Below are 15,168 nucleotides of genomic sequence, written 5' to 3'. Positions count from 1 at the left end.
AATCTCAGTAAACAACTTTCCTTTTTACTAAGTCAGGAAAAGGCAAATATTATACACTGCAGACACTTTATAAATTGTAATCAATACTGAAAAAACCCATATTCTATTAATGAGAAAAGAAATCATAGAATGAGGGCCTTTGTGATTCTCAGCATGAAAACAGGAAATCAAATCAGATATATAGAAGAACATGTAGTCAAAACAGACAAGATAATAATGAACAAGCAAAAAAGAGTGTAAGAATAGTGAAAACATGATGTTACTTAAAGATTTCAATCTTCAGTGTCCTTTACTTGCCATTAGGTTATCCCAGTCAAGTTGCTTCATTACTGCTGGTGCAAATGGCACACCTATACAAACAGGGTTTTATTAAAGCTTCTTTTTATATTTCATAGCTACAGGTTTGGGGTTTGTTCTTTTTCTTTTTTGCTTTATTTAAATGCCTATTGTTTTACTCCTGCATAAATTTCCTCCCAGGGTATCTGAAATCCTTAATCATCATCCCAATATTTCTCTCCCACATCACACTTTTAGAATCAAGTTCCATGACTTTTAAGAGTTATGCTTACGTCAGAGGGATCAAGAGGTTTAAATTTCAGTACCCATTAAAGGAATTTAATTATCCAACCAGTTCCATTTGGATACACTGTTACTGTTCTTCGCTAATCTATACCAGATTTTCCAGTATTGTAATTCTCATTAATAAAATGCCCTCTGAAAGATTTTTTCTTTTTTTTTTTTTTTTTTTTTTAAGAAAAAAGACCTCTCAGTGGCCAATTTTACAAATTCCAAACAGAAACATCATTATCCTTTATACTAGCTAAGTTTCCCAAGGATTTATCATGTCTGAAAATAACACAATTAGCTAAACTTGAGGGATGAGAAGTCTATCTATATACCTGACTTACCCTGTCACTTCATTTAAAACATTCTGTGGAGAAAAAGGTATTTTACAAACACACTTGGTGTTTAAAACCTGCTTATAGGTTAAAAATGGAAGAGGAAAAAAAGAAAAAGGATAACCGCATGGCATGTCATCTCTAGGATGTTGTCGCATACAGAGGACTTTTGGTTCCTGCTGGTGTAGCAGTTAAAAGCAGTGGGGATGAGACAGAAATCCAGAGAGAACAAACAAACAAGAAAAGCAGCAAACTATGTACTGCCTTGTAAAACTTACCTGCTATTGAAATGAGGAACATCAGCAGCAAGTACAGGTATCTGACTCATTCTTGTTCATTGGAGTCATATGGAAAAAGTCTACAATGCCCTTACTCCACTTGTGAAATGGTCCCATAAGCAATGAACATTGACATTCCAGGTTCTATTCATCTATCATATTCAGAGTTCTGCTAGTTACAACTGCTACATACCAGTATTGAAGAGGGTTATAGTCTGGTATCATGCACGTTGTAACGTAGTTGGCAGATGGTATACAATACTTCACCCGCTGCAAGACAATTAAGATTCTTTCAGGAGTTACAGGCTTCAAGCTTTTCTCTTGTCAAGAAACTCCATCAAAGGGAAATACTCCATCAAAGCTTGAATCCAAAGCTACTGAGCACATCGGTCCTGATCCAATAGAATACTTAAGTATATGCTGATGTTTAAATCCACAAAAATTATGTGTTTAACATTTTATCAGCTGCATAACTTAATGTCAGGCTATTTAGTACCTTACTTAAATTAATGAAAAAAATTCCCATGGCTATTTCCAAAGCATTGCAAGAATTACAGAGGTTTAATTATCTGACTTTTTACTGCAGCAAATGCTGTCCCTGCTTCTGCAAGTTCTCGTGTTCAACTGATTACTATGGGAAAGAGAAAAAGAATCCTTCTGAGCCCATAAATACAGGCTTTCCCAACACTTAACAGTCAGTTTTACTTAACTACTACAATTTGCCTTAAAAGCACAGAAGAAATTAACGAAGTACAAGTTCTATTTTGTAGTACAATTGGTGAGCAGCAGTTTAAGAAACATTTACTGCACTCTACAGTCTTTCTTCATATGCTGAGAACATTTCAAAACCCTTTTACAGGAAGCTGTTCAAGAAAAATTTTTCCATTTTGTACAAAAACTGGCCTAGTAAATCAACCATTCAGGAAATTTATATTTTATTCTTAAGTTTGAGTCCAGGGTGAGCTATGACCATGAATAGAAATTCTTATTAAATATAAAAATAAGAAAACAAAAACACTAAGTAAAAAGCTTAGAAAATAGTTTTGTCTTCAGTGTAGAATGAATAAGCTATCTAGAATGATAGTGATCTCAATTTTAACATGTTTAAAAACAGACAAAAAGCATCTAAAATGACAAGATAAAACAAAATGTACAGCTGTCCTTATTTTCACATGTATTTTTCTAGCTCCTGTTTTAATTCCTTTCATTTCTGTTAGCTTTTTGTCAAGCAATATATTTTTCTATTTACAACAATGGCAAAATGAATTCATTAACTCTAATCATACTGGAGATACATTTTATCTATGGATGCTCAGCGTGTATAACAGGTGGTTGTCATTAGTCAGGAAATGATTGCAAATTGAATCTGCACCCTGCCCCCCCCCCGCTGCTATTTGTGATGGAACAAATATTCTGCTGGCACATAATCTGCCCCTTGCTGCAACTTCATCTAACTTGTAATTAAGGTAAAGCAGCCCAGCATCTCTATTCTCTGTGCTTCTCCTCATTCTGAAGGCCTTGCATCCCTTCTAATAAATTTTCTACCTACCAAAGCATACTGTAAGGCTGGTGCTTGATCATTTTCCAGGTAACCCCTTCTAACCTTCATATACTTCATTTAGGTATAGGAAAAGAAGTACAAGCCAAACCAACTCCTAATTACATTATATTAGAGTTACAATACTACAACAAATTGCTGACTGACCTACCTAATGGATTGAAAGTCTTGCATCACTTTAGTGGAGGAAAAAAATGAAAAAAACTGCAGACAAAGGACTGACTCAAACAGTTGTCTGTAGATTACCAGCAAAGACTGGGATATGAATGGTAAAAGAATTTTCCAGCCCAGACCAGAAGAGTGGTCTGACCTGAACTATCAGATCAGCAGCCCAAATGATATCACCTGAGACAGCAGCACATACCTCACCAGTTTGCAGCTTGCTGCAACTAGCAGGCTCTACGTCTGCCCAGCTATCCCCTCCTCCACTGTAAATTTCCACCTGGAACGCAGTATGTTCCAGTTCATCTAGTCCACTATCACATCTCATACACTGGCCTCTTCTAGACGTGTCACAGGAAGGTGTAAAAATTCCCATAAATAATAATTATGGAAAAAAAACCTGCCCACAGGGAAAGGTTTTTCTCCATAACTTGTGTCATTAGTGGTTGATTAAAGCCCTTAAGAGTGAAAGTTTATATCCCTTCTAAATGATTTTTTTGTCCCATGAGGTAACTATGGCTCCAGATTATATATGAATCCTACTAATCTTTTGGCCCAAGGATAACTTCCAACAATGTGTTTCATAGATTAATTATGCATTGTATAAACAAGTACCAGATGTATCTAAGCAAGGCAAAACAAGCTACTGAAAAGAAAACTGGGTCTTCCCCTCAGTGTCAGTGATCCAAAATACAAAATCACAACTGCCTGCCTGTTTCCTCATTTCTAGAGTTACAAAATATTGTTTCTCACCTTAAAGGGATATCACCAAACAATTCATAAGAACTGTCAAGGACAGACAGGAACTACTTTTTAGACATCACAGTGTCTCCTTATGTCGTGTGATAACCAAGATTCGATGTTGTTAAACTAGCTGGTATTACTCTCCCCTTATCCTACCTAAGCAATAAATGTCTGAAGAAATCCACGCACCCACCTCTTCTGGAAAATACGGCCAGCTTTTTAAGGTGTAAATCTTCCTCAAGCCAAATTTGGTTTGATCCACTGGCTTATACTTCTCTTGTGAAAGGTAGGTAGAAGTAGGATCCAGGGCCTTCCTCTAATTTTTGCCAACTTTTGAAAACCTAGTACCCTGCCAGGCAAAAGTTGAGAGGGTACTGAGCTCTTAGAGTGCGAGGACTGCCTTTGTAGAAAGAAAAGCACAAGGGATTCAAGGATTTCTTATGTCCTGTCATCTTTGTTTGCACAGCATTACACTCAAAGGATAAGATCTTTCTTCATGATGCAGTACTGTATTTTTTTAAGTGCCAATTAAAGGGGGAGACTTTTAACAACAGAGGTATTGGCTGTTTCACTAACAAATGCAAATTATTTTTGTCCTGAACCAAAATGAAGAGGAGTCTGCATTGCCCAGAGTTGCATTTAGGGTCTTCAGCACGAGCTGAGCTGTTTTATCAATCTGGAGACACACGTCAGTACGGAGAAAGTGCATGCCATTTCCCTGTAAGTGTCGCAGTTTTAATACCTTCCCACTCAAAAGTATAAGGAAAATAAATCTAATAAAGAGAATGTATAGGAATTGTCTGCTGTGGTCTTGGGAACATTTTTTTAAATAACCATGTCTGCCTGGATTCAATATACAATGCAGTGGAATCCCAATGCTGTAGCTTTTAAATATCTGAAATATTTAAATTGTTTCCTTTCTGCTTGAGTTTAATTAACATAATATTCTTCTGTAGAAGAGATGATTCTTACAAATACTACTCCTTTAAAGCAGATGGCAGTAACTGTTGCAACAAAGCAAACACTGAACTGCCCCCACCAGCCAACAGGGATAGGATATTAGTTCATTGGGCTGTCTTGCTATTTGCAATAGGAAACGGATCTTGTTACAAGAAGGCACAAGTTAATTTAAGCAGTCACAATAGCACAGTTGCTCCACCACATCAGACAACTGAAAAGAATCCTGCTGGTTGTTCAAAAGGCCAGAAGTAGAGCAGATTTCATGGTTATTCTGTTTCTGGCAAATCTCTACCTGTGTCACATCTATAATTTTCACCACATCAGACTTCTCTGTCATAACCAAAGTATTATTACTAATAAATGGGAATAGGACATGGATTATAGGTTGGGGAAACTTCTGTTTACAAAACATGGGCATTCAGAGTTCTCAATATAAGGAAAAAATACCCACATCTACACAAAAAGCAAATCGACATTTAATCATATGTTTCCAAATCTGAACTCAGCATGAAGATTTAAAAAAAGTAATAACTTCTTATGCCACAATTCAGAGTACATAAAACAACCTCTGCATTATTGTTGGAACTGAACCTCCCACAGTGCTTAACTTGCAGTGACCTTGTCCTACAAACATCTCTTTAATATGGTGTGCGCTAAAAATAATACTATTATAGTAGAAAGACTTACCTAAAATAAGAAAGGCAGTTAAGAGACATTCTTTAAGCCCTCTGTTAGATGACACAAACTACTGTGGGAGATTGTAAGCCCACCTGGTCAGCAAACATTAGTTAAGAAGGAAAAACAACTTCCTTTGAATTCATGAGCCAAAATAAAATTTTAGATACCAAAGAGAACTTAAAAGTGTGACAAAGTCTTACCATACCAGAAAACAATAACATAATAGCTAATACCTCCTGCAATATCATCAAAAGTCATGAAAAGGGCTATCATTGACACAAACGATGAGTTATTGCAAGGACAGAGGGATGTCATCTCAAGCAACAAGTACCTGACCTAAATTTGTTCTTTGAAAGAGCAAAGCAGAGTATCTGCAGCTAGCAAGGCTACAACTTCTAAGGACAATGATATTTTATAATAGCCCTTTTTACATTTAGTTCTGTCTTCATTAAAATGATTCACTGTTACTATTTAAGACAGGTCTGTTTATATGTTTGTATATGTGTGCACATACATGGGCTGGGAAATGAAATAGCAAATAAATGTATTGTGCAACAAAGGTTAGAGAAGTTTTCACTTCAACCTGACATTAATTTAAAGTACATTGCAGCTGATCTTTAAGCTTATCTCCCTCTCCCTTTGTAAAGTTGGATTTATTTAGTATGACTATGGTATCAGGTAATCTTCACCTACAGTATTTCGCTACACTAAATAGCAGACTTCCATCCTGTGTCAGGATGATGTGTCATTCATCAAGAGTGTCAAGGATAGTATGGTCTGCCATTTGTAGCAATAATCCTAGTATCCTCGAGATGAGTAGTCATGTTTACTTTACAGAATGTCAGTTGCTCTACCTTGTCCTTCACTTCTCAGCAGTATTCACTGTTCCTTTGGGTATCTTGACTGGTGTCAGAAACAATCCAGCAAACCATACAATAATAACAGTTCCAGCTCTCTCCTGTGGATGAGGGTGGCAGAGATCTAAACACAGTCTTTCAGTAACCAAAAGGTAGCTATGGAGAAGATAGGGTTACTTTCTTCACAAGGATGCACGGTGACAGGACAAGAGGTGATGGACACAAGTTGCTTCAAGAAAAACTGGATGTCTGGATATAAGACAAAGTTATTAATGCTGAGACAGTTACACATTGGAGTAGGTTGCCCAGAGAAGTGATGGAATCTCCCTTGCTGGAAAATATCATAAGTCTCAGCTTGACAGGACCCTGGATAACCTCTTATAAGACCCTGCTTTCAACAGCAGTTTGGACCTGATGATGTCGCTTTTCTATGATTCCTTCCATAGCATTATCTATAGCATACAAATTTTGCCCTAGAAAGTGAGCTTTGTGTGATGTTTTCAAAAGCCCCCAAAAGCAGAATTTGAACCCAAGAAAGCTATGTTACATATAAGAATAGGTCTGAAAGCTTTTGATTGCACAACTTCCCTCTCCATAGGACAGCTAACAGATGGAGTGTTCATGTGGCCTTGAAAGACTCTATTATATACCAGATCTGTCATTACTTTAAACACCTTTGTGTTCCTTCACAGTCACAAGTCATTAATACTTTTATTGTTGCAGATGGTACAGTATGAATGACTTAAACTAAAGTAGTAACAGAGACAAGTCAAGGCACCATATGAACACATGAAGTACAATTTTAATACCATCTGCCATTTCTTTCCAATATCTTTGAAAATAAATAAATTTGTTCAGTATTCTTGCTGACCATACCATTATGTATGCCATTTTTATGGAAGGAGCCACCAGTTTTGTGTTCCCATGCAAGAAAATCCTGTCAGCACAACTAATAGATGTCAGATGAATAAACTCAGAAGAGCAAACAAGGGCACTGTCAAAACCATGTCATCAACCAACAGGCCTATTCGTACTGATATTATACACTACACTGCCTCCAGTCACTGCCCGGGATAATCAGAATCCATGTTCAGAGTCATCTGATCTTGCAAAAATTGACACAGCATAGCTAATAATCCACCAGAATTCAGAAACTATACTGGATTTTAAAAGGCAGCTTTATTTTTGCGCCTTGCATTTGTGGCAGATTAAATAAATCTAAAAGGCAAGGCTCTCAGGTCATTATTTGTATGTTGCAGCTGTCCAGTTAGAGTTGACAGACACTCTTTGCATGTCCTGTTGACTGATTAAGAGGCAGAGTAAGTCTCTGAGAGTCATAAGTGAACGGGGGGAGGGAAGATTGTGATAAAGAAAAAATTGAAGGCTGATGGAGTAAGTCACTAGAAATAGTTGCACTTCTACACAAGCCACAGATACCATCTAAAAAAAAAAAATAGAAAGGAACCTGGGTAAGCACATTACAGATTTGAAGTGGGAATCAGAACAAAGTGTTTGTTACTGTTCTACATCAGAAAACCGGACTGAAACTTCTCCAAGGTGAAGAACAAGCAAAGCAGAATGAAAGGTGAGATACTGAAGCATTCAGATTAATAATGAATTTTTTTTGTTCTCTAAGTATTTCCTTGCCAAGCAGCGTTTAATTTAACTCTGAACTGGAAGCTGTGCCTCAGTTTCTGAAGCCAACTGTTGCAGAACAATATAATGAACAGAAAGTATTGCTTACCTTGCTTGCAACAATGCTGGATTCTTTCAAGTGCAATTCAATTCAGTATTGCAGAAGATTATGTGTAACTTTAACGCAAATACAATTTCATTTTTGAGTGAAAAATTAATGAGTAGTTTGTGGCTTAAAATGTAGTCTCAGAATAAACTTTCCTTTTTACATTTGTCATATTCAATGTTATAATCATACACTGTTAACTCCTTTAATATGGCATTCCCTGTTACTAATTAATGTTTGATGTCTAAGTCAATAAGCAGTATGTCCTTTAATTTCCAAAGGTTTCAAGTAGTAACTAACTAAAGTGTTTGTCATTTTGAAATAGAAAATAGTAAAAATGATTTGAGGCATCTCCAAAACAATGATGAAAAAGGATTTATCATTCTGACTTTCTTTAGTCAAAGAAAATCTAATTATTCAACCTCATCTGATTTTTTTTTTTTTTTAATTTCATGCTGTGCATACAAACATAGCTTTAAGTGGCACCTTGTTTTCAAAGTAAGAGCATTATTTTTTCAGTTAAAACTGACCTGAACATCAGGGAACAGAAGATAATTATAAATACTACATATTACTAAGTACTCCTGTCACCTCTTCTCTTTTTAACAGCTTCTTGACAAATATTTGCTGATTGTGTAGAAACTTGTATCTATGGGAAGTACAGCTGGCATCCAGATAAGGAAATTAAAGCAATAAGTATAAACATAGATATTTTAAAGAACAAACTTACAGAATTTGGATTGCTGAAAAAGTACTGTTAACTGTTTTTAAAGCAATATCTTTGAAGCTTGTCATTCTGTTGACAGCACATTAACTTAATTCTTTTCAGGTAGTACAATTAGTAAAAACACAGAAAAATAAAAGTTCTACTTGCTATTCTTCTGACACACAATGGCTCAAATTTCTTACTACCACAGAAAGAGAAACATTCCAATTTAGTAATTTTAGAAACTCTGTCGCATTCCCTTCAAACATCACTGCTCTGCTGATGGCGAATCCTCCTGAAAACTATTTGTACTTAAGATAAGGCCATGGGAAGTACTTAATTTTAAGACCACGGAGGCAGTTACTTCATTCTGCATTATAGAAGTACTTCAATACTATCTGTAATTCACTACTGTATTGTAAAAGAAATGAACTCTTGTTATGCTATCTACATTAATGTTTATTACGGAGCTGTATATCCTTTGCCCATGTTAATGACCTGTTTCTTGCCAAAAGACAAACATTTTAAACTAATTTTAAATCTTCTTTCACTTGTGATACAGGTAACTGGTTTTTGGTTTTGAGCGTCATCTTGTTAATACATGCAGCTCATGGGTGTCCCGACAAATGTCTATGCTATACATCCTCAAAGACGGCAGACTGCAAGAACAGAGGATTTACTGAAATTCCTGCCCGTTTACCTCCTGAAATTCAGATACTACAGCTGCAGAATAATCGCATTTGGAGAATCAACCAAAATGCATTCACTGGAACACCATTGCTCAAAATCTTAGACTTGTCTAATAATTCTCTCTCAAGTGTGGCCCCAGGTGCTTTCCAAAAATTACCGTATCTACAGGTTCTAAACCTAACCAGAAATTTGATTCATTACATAGAAAACAAGACTTTCAGTTTCCTCCCACACCTAAAAGAACTGGACTTGTCATCCAACAGCATTATACGTTTGCCTGATACTTTTGGAAACAGCACAGGGAATATAACATTGCTGTCTGTGAAGCATAACAAACTTCAGAAAATGGAAAGAGTTCTGCTGGAGTCACTTCCAAACCTGAAAGTGGTTCTTTTCAAAGATAATCCCTGGCAATGTAATTGTAATGTCTTTGGCCTGAAACTGTGGCTGGAGAGCTTTTTATACAGAGGTAAGGAATCCTCCTCATTACATACAATGCACATAAGAACACTTAACCAGCATCTAAATGATCTTCACTACTATGGCTTAACAATTTACCCCACTCCTTAGATCATCCCCTCAAATAAGACACTAAAATATATTCTTATGCATACATCAGAATATAGGTGCTTTCATAAATACAGGTGGCAAGCTAGAATCATGGAGGAACTTTATATTAGCACAAAGAGAGAGAAAGTATACACACACAATCATATAGTATGTACAGATACATTCTGGAAATACATGTACAGTTTGTGTATGCATATATATCCATATCTGTACATATATAACAAGTATTCCTGTGTACATACACTTGCTTTAATTCTAACAAAATATTTTTTGCTACAAACCAACCTACTGTTTAAAGCTTTTTACCTGATGCAGGAGGGTAAACATCAAGACAGATATCAAAACTCACTTAACTTAGAGAACTCAGGATTCTAATTCCTCTATAAATTATCATTTAATAGCTCTTTAATATTTTGAGAATACTGTACCTAAAAATGTATGTTACACCTTGGACAAGTTTACTCTTGCCTAGTATTGCTCCCTAATTTGTTGTTAACCAGAAGAGGTACTAAATTCATTGACAATTTCCTGACAGAAGTGTGTAATGCCATCACATGGGGAAAAGTGAATTTTATAAATAAAAGTAGCCTCATATTTTGGTCACACCTGCTTTTAAATATATTCGTGAGTTATGCTGTAGAAAAGAGAAAATTATTTAATCCTAAAGGAATTAAGTATTAAAAGAAATTAATTTCTTTCTCCCAGGAGGTATGTTCAGACTCTGAGAATTCAGAACAGCAGGGCAATTTGCTTTTCTCTAAATCAGGCTTTGATGCTTGCATGTGATTACCTATCTGTATATGGAAGTGACATGGTATTTTCAGGCATCAGAACTCTACAGGCCAGCCAGAAAACTGTACTGGCTATGCAGGGACACAACTAACACAGGAATAGTCTCTGGGTGAGGTAAAGCCAGTGCCAGAAGCAACCTTTTAGGAAAGACAAAAGGCTAAACTCCTCTCAGGGTTAAAATCTTCATATTTTGGATTGGTAAAATATTACATTATCCTAGGGCTTTAGTTGTATTATGCTGAAACCACTCCCTACAACAAATTTCAGCAGGGGTTCTGACATCCCTATGCAGAATAATGCAATGATCCAAGATAAACATATCAAATTATCTTAATCACTCTGTCAGCAGCATAAGTATTGTAATTTATTTCAAAAGCCAGTGCTGTTTAGAAATTCAGTGATGCCCTTCCACCTTTCCAAAAACTGCACAGATTACTTAAATGAAGTGATATGGAACTTACAAATTCATTTTAGCAACAAGTTTTAAAGGAAGCCCAAATACTATGTTCTCTTCTACGTTTATATTTCCCTAAAATTACTTCCGTGAATCACATGAAGAAAAATTAGTTACATTGCACACTAATCTTTCCCATTACTTATATTGTATACTTATGATAAAATAGTACTGTGGCTGTACAGATACTTCTTGCAAGTCCTAACAACACATTGCTAGATATGGAACGTTGTCTGAATATAAACTTATTGACTGTTGTGCCCAAAATAACTCTAAAAGATGTCAGTATTTTTAGCTGAATCCAGCTCAGGCAATTGATATTTGATGCATACTCGTAAACAATTATAGAGAATGCTTCAGTTCAGGTGGGACTCCAGTCTTCTATTCCAAGCACACATCTTTAGTTACTGAAAACCATAGAAAGATCACAGTTGCAGGATTTGGAGTTGTATCTATATCCACATTCAAACTAGCACTAGCGTGTCTGGAACCACGCTTTGGGTTTGCCTATTAAAGACCAAGAGACAAGCTGCTATGCTCATATCTGTCTTGGAATATCATCAATATTTGTGGAGTAGTCTCCAGATGTCAGTTTGGATCCATCTGTATTCACTACTTTCTCAGACAAAGTCTTTTCAGGATGAAAACTTCTGTGCCTCACTTTAGCTGAGAGGTGGATTATTTTGGATAGAGAAGAGGAAGAAAATTCAGCTGATTTGATTAGTTAATTTTTTAAAATATGTAAATATTGGTTTTGGCTTTGTTGACTCCTTGACACAGTACCCCCCTAAAGCCGTGGTGTATGGACTAATTAGAAACCTTAAGGCTATGCTCAGTGTGTGTTCCTCTACACGCTGAGGAACAACTGTGTGATTTACCAGGACTGAGGCTTCCTGCTTCACTTCCCGTTATACTAAAAACATCCTTTGAGAGAGAGCAGAAGCTGTCTCTAAGCAATCATGAAATTTACCATTTAAGTAGGGTAATAGATTGATCGATCTTAACCCCTTTAGATCTCTATATATTTTCTTTACCATGAGCCTTGCTTCAAAAAATTGCTCATGTGTACATACAACTTACTCAACTTTCTCTTTGCTTCATTACAGTAATCATATGATGTCAGAACAATGATTATTTCACAGAATATTTCAATCAAGTGGGAAATCTTGGGGAATTTTTTCCATTTCTCTTATTAAAAAGAAGTAATGGTATGAATTTGAATGGAATGAATTTGCTGTTAACAATACCTCTTTGTTTTAATTTATGACTTAGTCCTTACTTTTATACCACTGTTGTTTTTTACTTTTACATCTATAAAATCATAGATAATAATTCCTGATGAATTCCTTCTTAGAAATACTCTCTTATATGAGTGTTAAAGTGTAATAATCTCACCACTGACCTAACTGGAAAAAGATCTTAAAGGTATAGTTATAAATCTTTAACAGTATAAAATCAAAGCTGATGATAAATTTACTTCAGGTTTCTGTTACTTTTACATTAAGATAATTCAGAAACTACCAAATCTTAAGACCATAAATCTGTTGGGTTTTTTTTTTCAGGAGGAATAAGTGATGGCATTATCTGCTCAACGCCAGGGATTCGGAAGGGAAAGGACCTCCTCAAAGTTCCCTATGAGCTGTTTGGGGCATGCCCTCTAATGACAGCTCACGTTCATCTGGCTAGCATTCACCACCATAGCTCTGAGCACAGAAGTTCTCTGAAGCATGCTCATCACAATGAACATGGGGAAAACAGCCGTTCAAACTGTGAACCCAAACCAAAGCCAAGGCCTGTTAGTTTGCGTCATGCAATTGCCACTGTAGTAATAACTGGAGTTGTCTGTGGAATTGTGTGTCTAATGATGTTGGCAGCTGCTGTTTATGGTTGTGCCTATGCTGCAATTACTGCTAAATACCACAGAGAACATTTGGCCCCAGTCAGACAGCATGGGACTCCTGAGGAAAAAGAGCCATTTGATAGTTCCTCGGCTTGAGTTTCTGTCTTCGGTTTCTTGAAAATAAAGTCCTCACTTCAGTTAAGAAGCCTGGAATCTAAATAGGATTGATTTAATAGTAATTACTGCTTTTTTGTTTTGCTTTTTCACATTTTTTTAATGTAAATATATATATTCTTTGGAATATATATTAAGACTTTATGTAGAACAGTGTAGATTTATTTATATTTTGTGTATGTATATTTTGAAGCCACTATTTAAGGCTGAGCATTTGAGATAATGAAATCTTGTTGCAGACACTTATAGTATTCCATTCTCCATTACTAGCTCTTGGTGTAATATTAGTACAACGTAAGTGTTATGGTGCAGCTACAGTCAGTAGCTGACTTGAGTGAGCTTTCTGCAAAGAAAAAATACAAAATAGCTACAAATGACTGACCATATTTTAAGATCTTCAAATACCTGGTACGTATCCAGAAATACAATTCACCAACAGTTTTAGAACTGGCCAGTCTATAGACTGCCACTGATAATTTAAACATGTGTTAAAAACATTTCCAAATACATTTTTTCCACCTTCCAGTCTGCCCTAGAAGATAACAATTAAACATTACATCCGTTATCTAACTTAGAAAATAGGAAGTACCTTGTTAACTATCACATATAATTTTTAAATTACTTAGTAGGGAAGAAAAAAAGAGAGCTGAGAAAATGCTGAAGAAAGAAGAAATGCTACACTCTTTCAGATACAAGCACTGAAATGAGCACATATAGCATATATGAAGAGACACTACTCATTATCCTGCTGGCATACAGGCTTGCTACAGACATTTCTGAAGCTTCTTATTCCCAAATCCACACACAAGTGCTCCATTTTGAAAATATCATGACTGCGCATGGAGCTCCCATCACAGTGCTGCCCTTCAGTACGAATGATAATATAGTTGCATGTTTACACATTCTCTCTCACAGAGAGAACATTCAGCTGAATTCATTCAAGGGTCCACCCAAACTTTCTGCAGCACAGTTTTGCCATCAGAGGAAGTTAGAGATAAAACCATTTGAGTAATATAAGTTTAGAACAGAAAGAATGTTTTGAATGTGCAGAAGTATTTTTTTAAATACTTAGAAATTATTTTAAGGCAACGAACAGAGATCAGCAATTCCATCTACCTCTTCCAAGACTAGATAAAATACATCTAGGCTATTTGTGACAGATGTCTAATGTGTTTTCTAAATCTCTCCAGCGACAAGGTTAACAACCTGTCTAGGCAGCTAATGCACAGATCAAGTATGCTTATAGCCTAAGAGCTTTTCTTAGCATCTATCCTAAAACTTTGGTGAAAATCTTGCCGGTTTATTCCCTTGGGCAGAAGACTTGAGGACAATGGCTGAGTAACAGTCTGCAATAAGGGCAAAAGGAAGCTGTGTCATGGTATTCAGAGACCTCCACTATCCTTCCAAGATCAAGTTCTGTAGCTATTCTAATAACAGCCTCAACTGAGTAATGGGCTATATGGCAGAAGTCATGTAACCCTTGCTCTTATCTACTTAGTAATAATTGCAACCTAAATATTAAAGCTCATTCCTGCATCTGCAGTTACTTTCATGTCCAGAGAAAATTAAGCATCTCAGTCTTAATCTAAATCTAGCAGACAGTGAAAACAATCAATTACTGTCCGTCCTTTTTTTTTTTTTTAACTGCTAAGTACTTCATATTATTATTAGGCTCTCTTCACTCTTCTCTGTCCTGAACCAAATAAACAAAGCTGTTTCAAATTCTCCTGTAAGGCCACATTCTCCAAAATCTTTTTTCCTGCATTCCTTGGAACCTTTTCAGTTCTTCTACATTTTGTTTAAAATGTGGCACACTAGATTGGGCACATTATTTCAGCTGAGACATCATCAGCATAGTATTTTCAGAATATTTATATTCAGGCTCTTTAAATCTGATCTGTTGATGATGTAACTCAGAAGCAAGTTTGTTCTTTTCCTTTCAAGTGTTCAGTAAAGCTTAATGAATAATCTATTTTCAGAGCTAAGTCATTTGAGTGTGTAGATGTACATTTTCCACTCTTTTACCCATTTATTGCAATAACATTTTACAAAGCAAAACATAGTT

General features: G+C 36.0%; 2 protein-coding genes across 2 annotated transcripts in view; one reads left to right on the top strand and one right to left on the bottom strand.

Annotated features, from left to right (window-relative positions):
• The window catches only part of CACNA2D3 (calcium voltage-gated channel auxiliary subunit alpha2delta 3), a 460,953-nt gene that overhangs the window by 64,790 nt on the left and 380,995 nt on the right, over positions 1-15,168 (bottom strand). The window lies entirely within an intron of this gene.
• Positions 5,948-13,085, top strand: LRTM1 (leucine rich repeats and transmembrane domains 1). The gene is made up of 3 exons (XM_068409246.1): positions 5,948-5,957; positions 9,146-9,742; positions 12,652-13,085. The coding sequence occupies exons 1-3, from the start codon at positions 5,948-5,950 to the stop codon at positions 13,083-13,085; spliced, it is 1,041 nt and encodes a 346-aa protein (XP_068265347.1).

Source organism: Nyctibius grandis, chromosome 10 (genome assembly GCF_013368605.1).
Source record: "Nyctibius grandis isolate bNycGra1 chromosome 10, bNycGra1.pri, whole genome shotgun sequence".
Lineage (NCBI taxonomy): Eukaryota > Metazoa > Chordata > Aves > Nyctibiiformes > Nyctibiidae > Nyctibius > Nyctibius grandis.
This window is presented reverse-complemented; position numbering and strand designations above follow the sequence as displayed.